We start from the raw sequence: 17,728 nt of genomic DNA, 5'->3' as shown, positions 1-17,728 counted from the left end.
GCGCCGTCCGTCCCGCGCGGCCCGCCGGGAGCTGGCGGCGCGCCGGGCCCGGTGTCACGGCGGTGCGCGTGCGAGGTAACGCGGCCGCGGGAGCCCCGGCCCTGCTCGGCGCTAGCGCCGCCGTTCCTCCGGCGTGCTCCGAGCCGCTGCGGAGCCGCCGAAAGACCTCTGTCCTCGTGTACTGTCCCGCCCTGCTGGGCAGCGCCCCCAGGGCCAGCGGGAAGGGATCCCGAAAGCCAGCGGCTTGTCCCCGGCACCGGGAGAGCGAGCGCCCGCGGATGTGCCGGGAGGGCGGCTGTCCCGTGGGATGGCAGGCAGGCTGGGGCAGGCTGGCGGGTGGGATCCCGTTACCCGCTGCTGAAAGTCTGCAGGGACCCTCCAGAGCCCTGGTGGGAGACGCGTGTACTTGGGGAAAGGTCCTTAAGGAAAAGACTCTGCTTCCCGCTAGAGCAGCAAGGAGGAAGCAAGAGCTGCCCTTGTGCTGGGATATTTGACTGAAATGTAGGAGACCAAATAAAAGCCTCTCTGCAAATCATTTTCCGGAAGTCTTTTACCAAATCTTCTCCCTTCCTGTAAAACTGTGCAGATTTGGCAATTGAAACCGGGGGAGTTGAAAGTCTGGTAACTAATCCTTAATTTTTAATTGTTTCTACAGATGTGTGATCTTGTGCAGTTTCTCCAGGACTGTTTCCACTGGTAGAATGTCATCGGATCCCTTACTTTGAGTTGGCGTTTCAAATCTGTTCATGAGACATTAGCAGAAATGAATAATAAAATAAGTTATTTGTTAAATACTGTCAGATGTGTGCATAGGTACAGTTCCGTGCTCACTCCCAAATCTTCAGCCACAACAAGAAAACACATTTTGTGGATTGGCAGATGCAGGGATCCCTTAGGAAATGTGAACTTCAGGAAATTACTTTTAAATATTTTGCCTTCTCTGCATGGATCGTCTCTTCGATTTGTATCTCAAAAGACAGATGTTTATAGCACAGGTGCAGAGGCTTTGGTGAGCGAGAAGGCTTCCCAGAGCTCCTTGGAAGTTGAAAAGTTGGATGATGCTGGGAGCTTCAAAGCGAAGCGTGCTGTGGATCACAGTGACCCGTTCTTTACCAGCCTCCAGAAGTGCTCCTGTCCTTGCGACGCGCTGGACCTGGCTGCAGAGGCGGCTGTTTCCACCAAGCACTACACAAATGCTCTGACCATGGCCTGGAGGCTCTACAAGAACCTGTCGGAGGAGCAGCAGCGCTACGAGAGGCAGCTGATCTTTGAGCACCCGGCTTTTATGAAGCTGTGCCAGCAGCTGCTGCGCGACGCGCGCAGGGTGACGCGCGGGGACCTGGTGTTCAGCCTGCACGCCCTGGTGAACCTCGGCGTGCCGCAGAACACGCTCCTGCTCCAGACCCTGGTGAGGGTGTGCCAGGTACGTGGGAAAACCCTGCTCCTCAGTTTGGGCTGGATGACCAGCGGGTAATTCTGGGAAGCTGTGCAGCATCAGAGAGAGTTGGGTTACATCCCTGGTTTAGTCTGATGGTCCATGGAAACAGTTCCCATAATTCATTTGTGTGTGTTTCTAATTTCCTTAACTTTTGAAACCACTGCCTGATTTTGGATTTAAAAGAGAGCAGAAATCTCACAAATCATTACCTCTTCCAAGTCAACTAAGTTTGACTGATGTGAGACCTTGTGGGTTCTGTAGAACTAAAGCTTGTAAATTGACTTTTCAAGGGGGGAAAGAAAATGGCAGTTACAGATTAAAAGTAGTCAGTTTTTCTTTTCTGAAACTTTTACTGGTTTGAAATAATCTGACATTGTCAAAACTTTTAACAGGAGAAGCTCAATCAACTTGATAACCGATGTATCTCAGTTTTGGCAACTACTTTAGCAGGGATGGATAAAGACAAGAATGTGAGCGCTCTTCAAGCTGGATTACAGTGAGAAAAATATATCTTTCACGTGTCCTTCATATTTAAATGTTGTTGAAATGCTTGTCTGTTAGAAATCATCCACGGTATGTCTGCACACAAAATACATTTTGTGGTTTTAGGATTTAAATGATCCCATGACATTAGAGCTGGTGAATTAGATGGTGAATTTTGGCACTGTCTTTGCAGTTTCAACGAGGAGGGCTTCCACTGGTAAAGGGTGCTAGACTGCTTTGCAGGGGATTGTGTTCTGACTGCAGCTCTACCAGTGCAGGTTTTTTGTGATGTTGATCAAGTCCCTTCACATATCTATCCCTTTTTCATCTGTATGCAGACAGGAGATAATGAGACCATCTTACTTAGGGACCTGTCTGATTTTTCATGATGAAAAGCATTGTTTAGCAGCCTGGGAATATTTTCTTGCAGTTTAGTAATTGAAAACTTTGATGAAGACTAGTTGTGTCCAGCAAGCCCTCTGTGTAGTGATTTATCAGAATAACTTCTTTGGCTTTTTTTCTGGGCCCGTGTAATTTATATGTGCAACCAGAAATGCTCTTTCCCATGAGATTGATTTTACTGAGGCTATCACAAAACTTGCCATGGATTAGTACTTTTGACCCTGTATCATGTTCTGCTTTGAGAAAGTGGATGTGATGCCCAAAAGCCAGTTCTCCTGGAAGCACAGGTACACAGTTCTTAAAAGTTGGTGGAAAGCAGGAGTGCCATCTAACTTTTCTGTCCTGATGTCTGGAGCTCTGGCCCGTTTGCAGGGATGAGTTTCAGGGCAGTGCACTGCCTTAGAAAGTGACACTTAATATTTTTGTAGGTATGTTTACCTGTACAGGTATATTTAAGGGTGGTTCAGACCTAACAATTACAATGCCACCCACTGAGTCAGAAGAGGAGGTGCTAGGGGTGCATCTTCATCTTGTGCAGACAATCTCTGTATTATCTCCTGTTCAGCCCACAGCACTGTTTGTTTGGTTTTGTTCCTCACTTGCATCCAGTTGTTGTCTGTGTCCATTCCTGAGTTTCCTGTCTGTTTCAGAACTAGCCCACGCATCGATGATTTGAAGATAAAAATGTGCAATTTTCTTTTTCTGCAGAAGGTTGTTAATTCCTTGAGGCTTAACAGCACTCATATTTGCACTGTTGCTTGTGCAGTCTGCTCAGGTCCCTGCTCTTAAGTGTATTAGCAACAACAATTCATCTATCGGGATTAACATTAAGAAAGCATTTATAATTGTTTCCATGTGTAAAATATCTGTGTTGCAGCTATGTCATGTAGTCTTGTCAGCATTAAAAAAAAAGGAAGATGGGAGAAGAGCAAGGAATTGCAGCTTTCACTTGGGGGCTACATCAGTGAGAGTTGGGGGGTACTTACCTGTTTGTGCTGAAATGAGGAGAGCTCTTGTGTGTGTTTCTCCATCAGGTTACTAGTGGAGCAGCGCATTTCAAGCATCAGAGACATCTTTATTCTGCAAAACCTGATGAAATGCCTGGGAAAAGATGCTCCAGTTTTTCTGAAAAAGAAATTAGAGGTAAAGTTAGTTGGAGGCTCATTTTTACTCCCACAAAGCCTCTGCTCTTGCATAGTTTATAAATTGTGTATGGTTCTTTGCAGACACTGAAAGAGAAAATGTAATAGGTAACTGTATTTGCTATATGCATCAGAGTCCAGCTATATCTGTAGGAGGAACTTATATTTGGAGGCTGGTAATAAAACAGATTGAGGCAGTAAAACAGCAGTGCCCTCACCTCTTTGAGTGGCCACATGGTGTTTCATAGAAGCGCTCACAGGCTGTTTCCTGGTTTCCTTGCCCATCCTGTGGCTGAAGAAGGTGACAGGAAAGTGGTCTGTGCTGAGGCCAAGTCCAGTAACTGTACAGAGCAGGAGGACTGGAGGCAGTGAGATGCCAGGACTCCCCAAGCTCATGGTATTGCTTTCCTGTGTATGTGGTAGGTCCCCTGGGAAATACAATGGCTGGGAGCAGGCTGTAGGTATTATGGCAGGGTTACTGGGATTTGTCCCATGATTTAAAAATCCTTTTGGAAACCTTTTTTCAAACAGGGCCTACTGGTGTTTTCATCACATAACTGTAGGGTTCTGATGTCAGAGGTTTTAATAACATTCATGAAACATCATAAAACTGAGAGGAAAATAACATTTGCACTTGTTAACTACAGAGAGCACGTAATATTCTGAGCCCACAGGGTGCTATTTTTTTTACAGGGCAATTTATTTTAGATGAATTTTGTATTTAATCTCTGATATGTATACAGTGAAAATAGTGTATTTTAACAGTCAATTTGTAGTTTCATTGTTACTCTCATTTATATCAAGCTAATGATGGCTTTTATACATGAAGTCTCCCTTCTGGCATCAGAGCTGACTCTGCCTCAGTCTACATTTGTAGCTGGGTGTTTATGTAAAATACAGGCCACTCACATACTGTTAAATCACTTTGGAGGCTTACAGTTTTCATGCACATGCAAAACCATAATTGGACTGCTATGAACTTTTAAGTTAACTGTGTCTATTTTATTTCTGCTTCTTTCTTAAAAGTTGGTAGAAGATGTGTATTCACCTGATTTGGAAATGACCTTTAAGGAGGCTTTTTTCTTTTAAAATAACTTTATAAAGGCAAATTACTGGGAACTTGTGTAGTGACACATTTCTGGACCACTTGACCTGCTATAATTGTGTATTAAGAAATTTACAGTAGTTATTATATGCTTTTACTGTTTTTTGCTTCTTTTTCTTTCCTATAAATCTGAACTAAGGACTTTGGGAAAGTTTTGGTGATAATGTCTTCACCAGAAAGCAATGATAATATACCTGAAGAATGAAGGATTTAATAAACTCTGGTTCACTTTAGATGGCAGTTCTGAGAGAAATAGATGGTTTGACTTTTCCGAATGCGCTGCGTATGTTTTTGGCTCTTGCTGCAATGAATTATTGTTCCCTTCCAATCCTGAATCCCTGCAGTAAAAAGATCCAAGGTAAGAAAAAAATATGTTAATTAAATTTCCCTTCCTTATACCAAATTCTTCCTAATTATTGTCTCATCTCCCTTTTCTGATTTCCTTTAAAACTCAGGAAACGTCTTTGTTTTACAGGATATTTTAGTTATGTGGAGCCATTTGACAAGCAGCAGGACAGAAAATTAATGATAAATAATAAAAGCAAATAGCTCCTGTCAGCTCTGCCCTTCTTAACATTTATCTGACTTACATATTTTTCTTTAATTTTTTCTGTACACATATTTAAGAAAAAGAATTTAATTTAGCAAGGAAAAGAGATTTCAAATAAAATTTTATAACAAATCTGAATTGGAAATTGGCAACTTACAGGATGGATTGGTGACTTAGTGTAATTAGTTGGTAAACTAAAGGGAAAATAGCGTTTCCTTGATTACTGGATTTAATTATTGAGTACTGCTTAATAGCCTCATGCTGTATCCCACAAAAATATTAAATGAAAGCTAATGCTTTCTCTGTACCTCTCTCTGTACCTTTCCAAAACATTGCTTAAGTATATGTGGTCAGTATGTGTTGATTCATGCTTAAAATACATAAGAATTTGTGTCTCAAAAAGCATGAAAGTAGCAAAATAGCATTCTTAATAGAAATTACCCAGAAATGTTGAGGCTGCTTGTACAGTTTTTATTTGTCCTGGTTATTCATATATGTTAGGGCACAATCTTTAATTGCACATCCTGCCTTCTCCCATAGGATTTCCACCAAACTCAGCACATAGGTCAGGTGGCATACACAGAGGGAGCAGTGACTTTCTTCAGCATTTTTTTGGTGCATGCTGAAAATCAAAAATCCTGGAACAGAAGACATCCTGGGAACACAATCTTCTTACTTATTTTGTTAATTTGTTCCCTTTTGCTGATTGATGTATTGTAGCTTGATTCTGGCTCAGTTTGCTTTCTTCTGTCTCTCAGTTTTTTAATGTGTTTTAGCTCATTCAAGCTTTGCCTAGCTAGTCAGAGTCTTCCACAGTTTCTTATCATATTTTTCCCTTCCTCCACCCCTTAACCAAACTGTTCCTGCAATGTCTCAATGTCTCCAACCTACAGCTCCCATTGCTTTTTATGATTTGTCCTTCATTGATCTTCTGTTGCAGAAAATGTCCACGATGTTCCATTTCGGCAGTTAATTCTCATTCTGGAAGCTTGTCACACTGTCCAGTACCGTAATGTGAAACTGTTTTCAGCTTTAGCAGACTATATTCATTCTACTGCCTACCTTTGGGACAAAAGACAGGTAAATTTTTTGAGACCAAATAATTTATAGCAATACTAATAGAGTATTTGATGCTTCCATCTTACCTTTCTTCATGTTTGTCCTTGATCTTTGGAGAACAAATGTTTATGAATACCAATCTGATGAAGCTGTTACATTTTTAAAATGCTGTTCTATTTATTGATAAGTAAAGAAACAAAAATTTTGAAAAATTTGCTTTCATTTAAAATGTCTTCTATGAAATCAACAGGTAGGATCAACTTCTTTGGGGTTTTTTTTGACTTATAAAGCTATCTTTTCTTTTAGATTATCCTTTTTCTCTCTTCCTGTGAGACACTTGGCTTTCAGCCTACTGAGTTGCTGGATATTTTTGCTGAGAAGGTGACAGAAGACCCTGATTTCCTTAACTTGAAAAACCTTTTGACTGTTCTTCGAGTGTATTCACGACTCAACCATGTTCCCAGAGTCCAAAAGCATCTGTAAGTTTTCATTTGGAGTGCCTGATAATATGTTACATAGTCATTACAGAGTAATGCATGGCCTCTAGTATTTAATTTTATTTGTGAAAGAGCTCATAATTCTCTTTCATTCATCTGTAAGGTAAATTGCTGTGTCTTTTCATATTTTTTCTAAATATTTTTTTTCTCTAACTGAAAGACTAAACAGGTTCTAGACTGACCAGGCTACTAAATCTGTTCATAGGCAGCTGTATCCTCAAAGTAAGAATCAAACACTAATGTTAGATAACACAAAATACCATAATACAAGATAATAAAGATTTCTAAGTTGTGTTTTTGTTAGAAATATGTACTTCATGTAGCCTTATTTGTGTACTTAGATACTTCTCTTCTCCTTTTGGAAAAGGTTTTTTGAGATTCTTCATAGCTGCTTGAACAAGTGTCTGCCTCAGATTTCCAACATAGAGCTGCTGAAGGCAGTGTATTTACTGGGCATCTTAGGATATCTTCCCCAGCGTGCCCTTGATGAGCTGCTGCAAAAGGACAGCAAGGATGAACTTGTACTGCCAGGTCAGACCTTACTTTGTCATGTTCTTCTTTTAAACAGGATGTCTGCCTGTGTATGTAATTTGCTGTAATTGTATTAGCAGATTAGAAATTAAAGAACACAAGCATGATTAATATTAAATTTGAAGTCCTCAAGACAAAGTTAATGTAGTGATGGTGATCTGAGTGATCTGGGTGTGCTCTAGGGAATCAAGCTTATTGTCTTGGGCCCCATGGTGGCAACAGTTTAACAGTAGGTGTGCATTTAAACATAGGCAGTCTTAACCATTGCAAATTAACTTTAGTACCTGGAGTCATGAGTGAAAGTGGGATTTGGAATGCTCTGAGCTGCAGTGAGGACCTTGGAATGGTTTGTAGGAGAATTTAGTTTCCACATTACAATTTTGTACAGCTATTAGACTAGTCAAGTGGATTTTGCTATGCTAGAACAGACTATAAATGATAATTAAATGAAAAATTCTGTGGAATAATATATTGCGTGTAATAATTTTTGTATCCTTTTTCAGATGATCCCAAGGAACAAAACACAATGATGCTTCGCTGTGTGAAAACGTGTATGGAACTTGACAGCCCTTCTTTCACAAAGCCTGCCTTTGTGCCGACTGAGAATATGTCCTCAGTAGTATCCCTTAATCTCAGAAAGGCTCAGGAGGCACTGATAGAACTTCTGGGAGATGAGAACATGTTTCTGCAAAATGTTCAGCTGCCATATAGATATCATATTGGTATGAAGTGATATTAATGTCATATTATTTTAATACAGATTAATAATCCTCAAAATGATGAGATGGAAATAAATTTGAATAGGGTGCAAGTGATTAAAAGTTTAACACTTTGAAGATACAGTAATTTAACAAATTATGTCATTGATTGGTGAATCTACTTCTAAGGATGCTTCTATTAAAGTTTTTAAGTCAATTTATTAAAACTTTTATGATTTCTCTTGCTTACAAAGCTGCTTTGGAATTTTTTTTCAGGCATCAGCAAGCACATGTTAATTGTACATAAATCCAATGTGGCCAACTTTGACAGAGTTGACATGTTAGTACCAAATTATGTTAGAAAGAAAGCCAAACAGCAGCTGCCTTATTTTCTCTTTTCTTCTCTTTTGTTCTCTTGTTTCTTCTCTGGAGTTCTGGCTAAGATGTATGCTCTACTTTCATTTCTAAAATGGGATATGACTTCTTTTGGTTTTGTATTCCTAAATATTTCTAATGAGGAATTGGATTGCGGGAAAATCTGAGTAGGCGTGACAGACTGCGATCAAGAGTAGTTGCTTTAAATAATGATTTCACTCTATAAGGTTAAATCTGCAGTTTCCAGAAACAAATTTTTTTTTTCTTGAGATGGGCAAGCTATAGCTCTATATTCATTGCAGGGAGGGGAAACTATCAGTAATAATTCAATTATTAGAGAACAGCAATTAGAAACAGACCAGTAGACCAGCGATGGTGTCTATTAACTTTTTCAAATGAGCTGTTCATTTGAAAACAATTTGAACAATTAATCGGTTCAAATAGCAACATTAATTTTAACCTCTTGCAGAGTTAAATATTTTGTTGTTTTGTTTTCAGATTTTGAAATCAGAATGGATTCAGACAGAAAGAAGGTGCTCCCCATAACTGCAACAGATGATCATCCTGACTCCCGTGTTCAGAGGTGGTTTTTTTACTGCATATTTTTTCTAGCCTGCTAGTTTTATTTGCATGTATCCTGTCCAGTTACTTCTTTGGTTCACTGATTTGCAGAAGTAAAGTAGGTGGCTCAGTTGTTATTTGTGCTCACCAGAATAGCCAAAAGTTGCCATGCCAGTGCAGAGCAACAATTCATCCAGCTCGATACCTTCTTCTAACAGAGGCTAACATTTAACATTTCAGAGAAAGAGGCAGGAAACATCACAGTGATCTGATACTCTTGTAATGAATGCAGGTAGCAATTTTTTTTAAGTGTTTGTCCAATTAAATATTCAGATACTCTCTCAATTCTCAAAAATTTGCATCTCAATGATATGTTATGTCAGTTAATTCAGATACTGAAATATAATTTGAATAAAAAGGATCATGATGTCCACATTTTAGGTGATTAATTTAATCTTGTGTAGAAGACTGTCCTCTCAGTAACTGAAGCAGGACATATATCATTTAAGTAATGCTTAAGCAGAATTGGGTAATGCTTAACATTTATGTGCTGGATCACTGCACAGCAATGTATTTTGTACAGTTTGCTTTTTGATTAAAGGGGAGCTAGTGAATTGTGTAACAGAAACTCAGTGTTCCAAGGCATTCAGCTTTCCTCACCCTTCCAAATAGGTTATTATGGCAGGAAGTGACTGATTATGAATGTCATTAACAAAGGATCAAAGTAAATGCAGAACCTGTCAAATTAATGGAGAATGTTGGATGATCTATTTCCTTCTCATTGTGGGAGAAGTGGAGATCTAAGTACCTAATTCTGCTGTAGGTATTTGGGTAGATGCTGGTGCTTGTGTGAAGCTCATGGAAGAAAAGAGTCTAAATTACTTGAACCTGAAGAAAGAAGAAGATAATGAAATTTGTGCAGTCCTGATACTTTTGCCTATCAGAAGGACACATGTATATTCTGCAGTGCTAATGGACATCATTGAATCATTGTCTTATAAAGTATTATTTTGCATTTTTACAGTGAAGTCTTCCCTACTTTCCTTGGTTGCAGGTTGGCTTTTCTGTTTGCTCCTGCGTCTGCCTTCTGTCTGGGTACAACACACCCCCAGGGGAAGCTGGCAATGAAGAAGAGGCATCTAAATAAACTGGGCTATCATGTGATTCTGGTGAGAAGAGCCCTGCCCTGTCCCTGTTTCTGTTAGCAGCACGGTGATGTTTGGTAGATCCGGCCTTGTTCTACAAAGCATAAAGGTTCATCAGGAATGGTGGGCTTTCTCCACAGTGGTAATTGTGTATAATTCCTAGTTAGAAGGTAGTGGTTCTGTCACTAGGGAGAAAAGAGAGAGGAACTCTAAAAGACAAGCTACTACTTAACCATTATCAGTAAATTATTAGTTAAGGGGAAAAAAATTCAAGCCACGAATTGCTTTGTACCTGAGGAACCTATGTGTCTTTGGCTTATTTCCCTGATTTTTATAGACACAATGATTCAAGTGAACTTGTTTTCACATTACAACTTCCTGTGGCCTTCTCATTGCTGAGCACTTAGTTTGTAGGGCAGGGTAGTTTGGACAATAGAAATAACGTACCCTGTCCTTTTAATTTCTTACAGATCCAGAACAAGAAGTTTCAGGAAATGAAAAATGAAGATGCAGTTGAGTTTTTGAAAAGAAAAATTTATTCAGAAGATGCTTTCTCTTTTTCTGAAGCAACTGTGCAGAATAATAATTAAAATAAACTAAGAGTTTTGTGTCTCCTGATTTCTCTTTTTCTTGTGTAATTTCTGTAAGGATTTTAACAGAAGAGATAAATAGTTTTATATACAACTACCTGCTCCACCATATTACTGAGTAAGAAATGGTTGTGAAATGAACGCTGCCTGCTGATAGTCAGGGCTCTCTTTTGTGAGGTGGGAGCTGATTTTATTTAATGGAAGGAAATAATTGATCCAGAAAGCATCCTGACATCTATTGCTGTTACAGTGTCTTAGATTAATCTGTACTTTGCTTCCCCTCCTGCATGCTCCTAGTTAAATTTCTCTATTTTCTAGAGCTTATCCTGGGAAAAGATGTAAGTTTAACTGTTTCAAGTGCTGTTGCAACCTAGCTCACAGCTAGGCACTAGGAGGATTTCCTCTCAACTATGTAGTTCTTTATGCAGAACTATGTATGGTAAATCAGTAAATAACTACGCCTAAGTGGTGTATTAAAAGATCCAGTCATGTGGAAACTTTCTGAAAAAATCAATCTTGCTCAGTTTTCAGAACTTTAGGCCAGCAATGGTCCTGTTTGCCTTATGCTTTTTCTTTTGAGCCCTTTGCTTCACTGGTACTGTAATAGATTATGATGCTTCTCAGTGCAAGAACATAGATCTGCTGTGTCTTTATAAGCTGACTCCTTCTCTGTTTCTGATATAAGCAGTTCCACCACTATTCATAGAGGTGTTGCAATACTCAGATTTGTTCATTATACCCTGCCATGCATCTCTGCAGACCTGTTATGTATTGGTGCAATGGATAATAAGAAAGAGCAGAGAGAACTGATACATCATTTCTGTTCTTGATAACATGTAACTGATAAAACACATTTAGTTCTGCTGGAGCTGCTCAGGTTGCTAACGGCTTGCTTGTTTCTGCCCTGTAATCAGATCTTCATTCACTACTTTGCTGTAGCACAGTCCCAGGCCCATGGGATGAAGGGAAGCAGGGAAACAGCCATACTTGCTACAGTGCCTGTGTGCTACCTAACCGTGGAGCCCTTGCTTCACTTGCTAAGCGACAAGCACTGTGCTCCTTGTCTTTCTGAAGTAGCATGGACACATGGTTAAGGCACTACGATAATATTAAAAGGCATTACGGTAATGAGATAACGTGGAAAGAAACAATATGCTTAGAAAACTTCACTGTCCAACTTTTTGTGGAACATGTACGTAGAATATAGTGCATATTTATGAAGGAAGCAGTGTAACCAAAACAGCATGGTTCCCTCTCTCTCTCCAGCATAAAAAGCAGAGAGCTGTTCAGCATTTCAGTCTCTGAAACGCAGCACAAGCAGAAAAACAGATTTGAGGCAACTGTAAAACTTAAGAGCCAGAGCAGGGGTCATTTGCTTGACTCAATGAAGAGTTTGTTATGCTCCCTTTTTGGACCTTCTGCTTTAAGGAAGCACTGACAGTGAAGCAGGCTGGTCAGTGCTGTTCTGTTGTTCTGAGCTGGACTCATGGTCCCAGCCTGCACTGAAGGGTCTCTAAAATATTCTGTGAGGGCCAGGTAGCACCCAGAGCTGTGTTTGAGATGGTACTCGGTGCTGTTCAAGCTGGAAACCTGCAAACCAATGCTGTGGTGTCAGCCATGGCACTTGGGTGGGCTGGGGAGCTGCTTCCTCCAGCTGCTCTGAGTTTTTCAGTCAGGTCCTCAGTCACAGGTGTGTAAATTCAGGGACAGAACACAGGCAGGGGTGCCAGCAGCCTGCACAGAACTAACCAGCAGTGGGCACAAAATGGCACAGCATGTTATTAAATTAGTTAATTATTATATATTCTTTCTTAAACTCCCTGTGAGTAGGTAGAAAATTACACAAGCAGGGTGGAAGCATAGTAGTCTTCCATACGGATCACCTTGCTTACTGAAGTTTCTTGCTCTATGCTCTCTCAATAATTTATGTCATCGACACTGATTCAGAGTTCCAAGCTGTATGAAGCTGCTGCCAGACACTTCAGAGCTGTGGGTTTCTTGGATCTTTACATATGCTAAAAAGGTAGTCTGCTGAAAATAAATCCAGGTTTTTCAGGTGTCCAATTCATGTAGTAAGGAAGATCTAATCCCTTGTTTTGTGTATTGCATTACAATCTATATTTAGAATACCATTCTCCTCTCCTGAATCATTATTAAAATTAGTGGGAGACTCACAATGAAGATCAACAATAATTATTTTGCATCTGTAATTATGGGGCTTGTCACTGCATGGAGTGTTTGGTGTGAAAGGTGCAAAATCCCCTTTTTAGGCCAAACAGGTACAAAATGGATGATTTTAGCTGACCTGCCAGTGAGGCTAACTGGAGATGTAAGCTGCGTCTTTTTCTACCATTTTTACAGTATGCCTGCAGATTCAGGAACGTGTTTCTAACCTTTATTCACACTTGGAACACTTTGTAAGTGCAGTGGCTGGAAATTGTTTCTCAATGAGGAGTGAGAAACAAGGAACCTGCATATGGATTTATTTCATACAGCCCATGGGTGTATCTTATGAATGGATGGAACCCAGACATTTGCTCTCATGTTTGACTGACTAAAGGTATTTCAAGGGTGTATTGCATCTGTAGCAAGTCAAGGTTCTCAAATCCATGGGAAATGAAAATAAGTAATTCATTAAGTAAACTAGATTGCTGAAGCAGGGGAAGATTTTCAATGAATTGAAGGCTTGTTAAAGAAAGTATAGGGCTTAGAGTAATTATATATCTGTGACTTAAAGACAGGGGACTCAGCTGCACTAAGCAACCATCTTTTAACCAGACCATCATAGGAAGGCACTACATTTTATTCCTGGGCCACAAAGAAGTCAGAAAAGTAGAAGCATGTCATTCCTTCATTCTGAGCTATGAAATATTGGACTTCATTACTGGTCCTGCCAATCTCAAAGAAACAGATAGTGCCTTTTATGATTCCTGGTTTTTACATGCTGCTTGTTGTTAGACATTATTTCATTCATAAATCTTGTCTTATTTTAAAACAGTAAAATGCCATGATAAAGCTGGATTATCTGGTAATTTTTTCCTTGAGAATAATGCATATACTGTTCATCCTGTGAAATCTCCACATCTTCAGAAGGCTATACATGTAAAAGGGTGACAAGGTTACATCATTGTCATATATCACACAGTCAAAAAGAAAACATTGAGAGAAAGATTTACAAATGTAAGTTATATAGCAAATTTCACAGGCCCAAGGATCCATGTTAAGCATTGCAGGATGTGTGAACAGATCTAAAATGAAAGCAAGAAACAGGCAGAAGATGTGGGCTGTAAAGGTCAGGAAGGTTCTTGCATTAACAAAAAATTAACTACTCTGATCTGAGCAAAAATGAAATAAATTTTATGAAATAATGCAAAATGAGAACAGTGAGTGTTTGGAAAAACAAATTTCCTCCATAAACAGCTGGATTTTCAGACCCTGATGATCTGTAGTTCTCTCCAATTTGGATTTCTTCATGTTTAAAACTACTTTTGAACCCTAACTCCAGCCTTCTCAGGGTATTAAATATTCTGGCTATGTATTTCATAACAAACATACAGAAACTCTCTTTAAAATTTCCACCTTGGTCTCAAAATGATAAAGATATTCATAAGTGACTGGGGAAAGGAACTAAAAGTTCATTGCAAGAGTGTGATTTTTGTTAAGAAATCAGAACCTAAATAAACTGGGTCTTGATTTAAAGACTGTTTCTCAGGTATTGCAACAGTTTCTGCATAGACAAGAGGTTGAGTAATGCTTTGTAGGCAGAGAGCTAAAGATGTTGCTCTGGTTAATTGCAAAAGTGAAGAAAGTACTAAAACTTCCCTCTAATTGGCTCCTCCCTCCCTCCCTGGTCATTGCAGTAAGTATTATTGTATATTGGCATTTGTTAATATTGAGCTATTCTCTTTGCACACAAATAGCAGTGCATGAAAGCTTGCATGAATGAGGTTCCAGTTTCAATATCCCTTTACTAACACGAGAATATTGGAATTAAAATAGAACTGCAGGTGTTTGGCAGAGCTCAAAAAAGGTGGAACATTCACTTCTAGGTGAAATGTGCTGAAATTAGTTATTTTAGAACAAAACCAGAGCCATAGTTATCTGATGGGTGTGAGATGCATAATTTTAAAGGGACTATGGTACTTAAGTGTAGGTTTTACTGAACATGTAAATCTTGTGGTGTTGGGTTTTTTGCTATAGTAACTACAGCAGCTGTAGTAGTTCTTAATCTCTTTTAACTGATGTAAATACAATGGAACTCTGAACTATGTTTTAAATCAGTCTTTCTAGTTGTAGCAGGTTTTCCCCCTTTTCCAGTATTTCTGGGGAACAATGGTATAAAGTGGCAATATATTAATGTAGTAGCAATTGTAAATTGTAGAAATAATAAGGAGGAGAATTTGTATTTGTCTGCAGCAAGTCCTTGTGTCCACAGATAACCAGTGAGGTTTTTGTTTCATCCTATTTCCTCTCTCAAAAAATGCTCCTCTGAGTACTTGGTAACATTGTTGCCATGGCACCTATTAAAACCTAGATAAACTCTTGCTTTACGAATCAAGATGATTTTTTTTTTTTTTATGAACAGGAGAATTTCTTTTCACTTTGCACTGCTATAGGTAAGGGACTCTATCCATGCTTACAGACAGAGGCATTTTTTACTGAACATTTCTGATTCTTGAGGGGGTGCCATAGTTTATTCTTATCAGTTCAATCCACAAAAGGCACTACTGAAACCTTCTGTATTTCCCTGTTTGATTTTCATGGTACAGATTCTGCTGCACATGTCACCTGTACTCAACCACAGTTTAGAAAGGTGGGGAAGTATGTGGGGACTGTGGGGAAAGGGGGAGTGGCTCCTCAGCTGGTTTGAATAAAGTCAGGGCGCTACAGCAAATATACACCAGCTGAGGGAGTGGCTCTACAACTTCAAAGCAAAAAACTTCAAGTGTTAAGTGAGCACAGTTTTCTCGTTCTGCAGTAGGGAGCAGCTGGTGAATTGGCCTCTGTCTGCACAGACACTGGTGTAAATAGCAACAATTGTCACTAAAGCCTTGATTTGCGCTGACACAGATGAGATATGATTCAGGAAATATACAAGGGCCTGTTGAGGAGGAGCCCACATTTGAAATGTCATTCACATGATAAAAGACTATTTAATCTTTAAAAATATGTATATTGAAAACCAATACTGTATGGTTCCTTTGTGATTGCTCAGCAGTTAGATATCAGCTTTATCAGAACAGCAGTTCCTCAACACACAGAACTCTTGAGAAAACTCTGAACAGGGATAAAATGATCTGATGTTAAGGTAGTAGTCAGAGACCTAGGGAATCTGACTTCAGCTCCCTGCTTGCCACTGCTTATCTGTCTTCTCATAGGAAAGGCCCTGAGAAGGTCCTCGGGGCACACCCAGATTCCTGCTGTTCTGCACCCATCTCATTAGTGCATGACTCCAAGGAATGCCTTGTTTGGCAGCAGAGACACAGTGCCAGGTGTCTGTGTTCCATGTCTGTATATTGGGGATGCCCTCCACGTTCAGTTGCTTGGATTTATAAGCTCTCCCAGGCACAGCTGGCTGATATTTCAGATCTACTCCTTGTACAAAGAGTAGGAACAGTCCAGACATGAGAGTGGAGAAAGTATTGGCTGCCTTTGCTGAAGAATCCCAAAGCTTGTGACCAATGCAAGCCATGTCCACAGCCTTACTGCAAACCTACCCAGTCATGTCACACAAGCACTTTAAAGCTACACTACCCAGTCCCTTACTCAGATACTATTGGCAGCAACTATTTTTAACAATATCACTCACCAAAATACAAGCTGTTTCTACTGCATGTCACACCCATACATACACACCTCAAATGTGCCTTACAAATTCTTTAAGGCTCATTTGCAAAATCAGGCTGGAAATTCTGCTGTAAGTTATACAGAACAGACTCGTTTGACTTGAGCAAGATCCACTTTGAGGTCTTCTGTCAGGTACCATTGACCTCATTAGTCATCTCTGAGATTCTTCAAGGATATCATAAGCATTTTAACAGTTTCTCACAGTGGTTGAAGGGTCTGGAGCATTACTCCCCTTTCATGGGCATGCATACATAACTACATGCACGCAAAAAAATACGTTTACACTCTGTGATGCTGGCATTGCACAGAAAGCTCAGTGTGTCTGTCATTGCTGATAGAATGAAGGACAAAGGTTAATATGAACATGTTTTATAGCTGCAAAAGCTAATTACTTACTATACAGTGTGTATTGTTTGTGTTTAAGAAATCATATGCAAGCATATTCACATCTAATCATAAAGTATTTTAGTGCTTGTAACAGAACTCATTAAAAATAATCCTGGCTATTCTAGGACACGGTGCAGTAAGCTTGTTGTTTGACCATTAAGCCATAATGGAGACTTATGTGCTGTCCTTTACAGTTCTGCTAATAGGAATAATATAATACTAATTTATTTACCTACAAAGATAATTATTTTATTTAAAAATACAAGCCAGGTTTTTAATGTTACATGATATCTTCAGTAAAAAGGCCTAATTAAAACAAACAGTGCATAACTTTGATAGCTAAAGCTTTACAAGAAGTTTTGTATCTTCACAAAATAGAGGATTTTTGCCTAATTCTTGCCCACTCAGAACAACAACACAGGATCAAACACTTTGGCAAATTCTTTCCTCCTAGAGCAATAACTTTGAAACCATGAGATCTAATCATGTCATCACAAGGTATTCTTATAAAGCAAAATTTTTAGGACTGAAGAAAGTGAGTTAAAAAAAAACAAACTTCTTTTCCTGACAGTTGATCCAACCACACTAAAATCTTTGAGCAAACTGAATATTTGATCAAACTGCAAGAACAATATTCTGCAGCCAGCCTTGTATGTGTGGACTTGGGGTGTAGAGATTTACCATTGCACTTGAAAACCACTGCTAATACTTCTTAAAGTTTAATTGCACGGTCCTTGTGCAGAATAATTTCCTGTAGGAATTATGTTTACATAAGGATTACAGAGTTTTGTGCACAACATGATCACCCTTAACCCCTAGATCAGAACCAAAAGAGTTTTCGCTTTTGAATAACACGTGGTAAATATCATCTTGAATTCAGACTGTATGTTACAGCTCAAGATCCTTAAGCAGTGATAT

At 39.4% G+C, this 17,728-nt stretch overlaps 1 protein-coding gene across 2 annotated transcripts; it reads left to right on the top strand.

The window, feature by feature from the left end:
• The first annotated feature begins 27 nt into the window (after window positions 1-27).
• On the top strand, window positions 28-10,604 carry FASTKD2 (FAST kinase domains 2). 2 transcript variants are annotated; one of them, XM_059475919.1, is made up of 12 exons: window positions 28-75; window positions 656-1,423; window positions 1,831-1,934; window positions 3,358-3,466; window positions 4,805-4,928; window positions 6,061-6,200; window positions 6,486-6,658; window positions 7,044-7,207; window positions 7,711-7,929; window positions 8,779-8,863; window positions 9,896-10,010; window positions 10,457-10,604. In XM_059475919.1, exons 2-12 carry the CDS (start codon window positions 764-766, stop codon window positions 10,574-10,576), a joined length of 2,013 nt encoding a protein of 670 aa, XP_059331902.1. In that variant the 5' UTR covers window positions 28-75; window positions 656-763; the 3' UTR covers window positions 10,577-10,604. The 2 variants fall into 2 exon arrangements, with proteins under 2 accessions (XP_059331902.1, XP_059331901.1); XM_059475918.1 differs by lacking the exon at window positions 28-75 and having other exon boundaries at window positions 153-1,423.
• Window positions 10,605-17,728: the final 7,124 nt, after the last annotated feature.

This window comes from Ammospiza nelsoni, chromosome 7, assembly GCF_027579445.1.
Source record: "Ammospiza nelsoni isolate bAmmNel1 chromosome 7, bAmmNel1.pri, whole genome shotgun sequence".
NCBI classification, from domain to species: Eukaryota; Metazoa; Chordata; class Aves; order Passeriformes; family Passerellidae; genus Ammospiza; species Ammospiza nelsoni.
This window is presented reverse-complemented; position numbering and strand designations above follow the sequence as displayed.

Excerpts from the sequence above, each read along its gene's own strand:
- FASTKD2 (XM_059475919.1), top strand. The coding sequence starts at position 764 with ATGAATAATAAAATAAGTTATTTGTTAAATACTGTCAGATGTGTGCAT. Across the intron at positions 1,935-3,357 it reads GCTCTTCAAGCTGGATTACA|GTTACTAGTGGAGCAGCGCA; the intron begins GTGAGAAAAATA and ends TTTCTCCATCAG. Across the intron at positions 7,930-8,778 it reads GCCATATAGATATCATATTG|ATTTTGAAATCAGAATGGAT; the intron begins GTATGAAGTGAT and ends TTTTGTTTTCAG.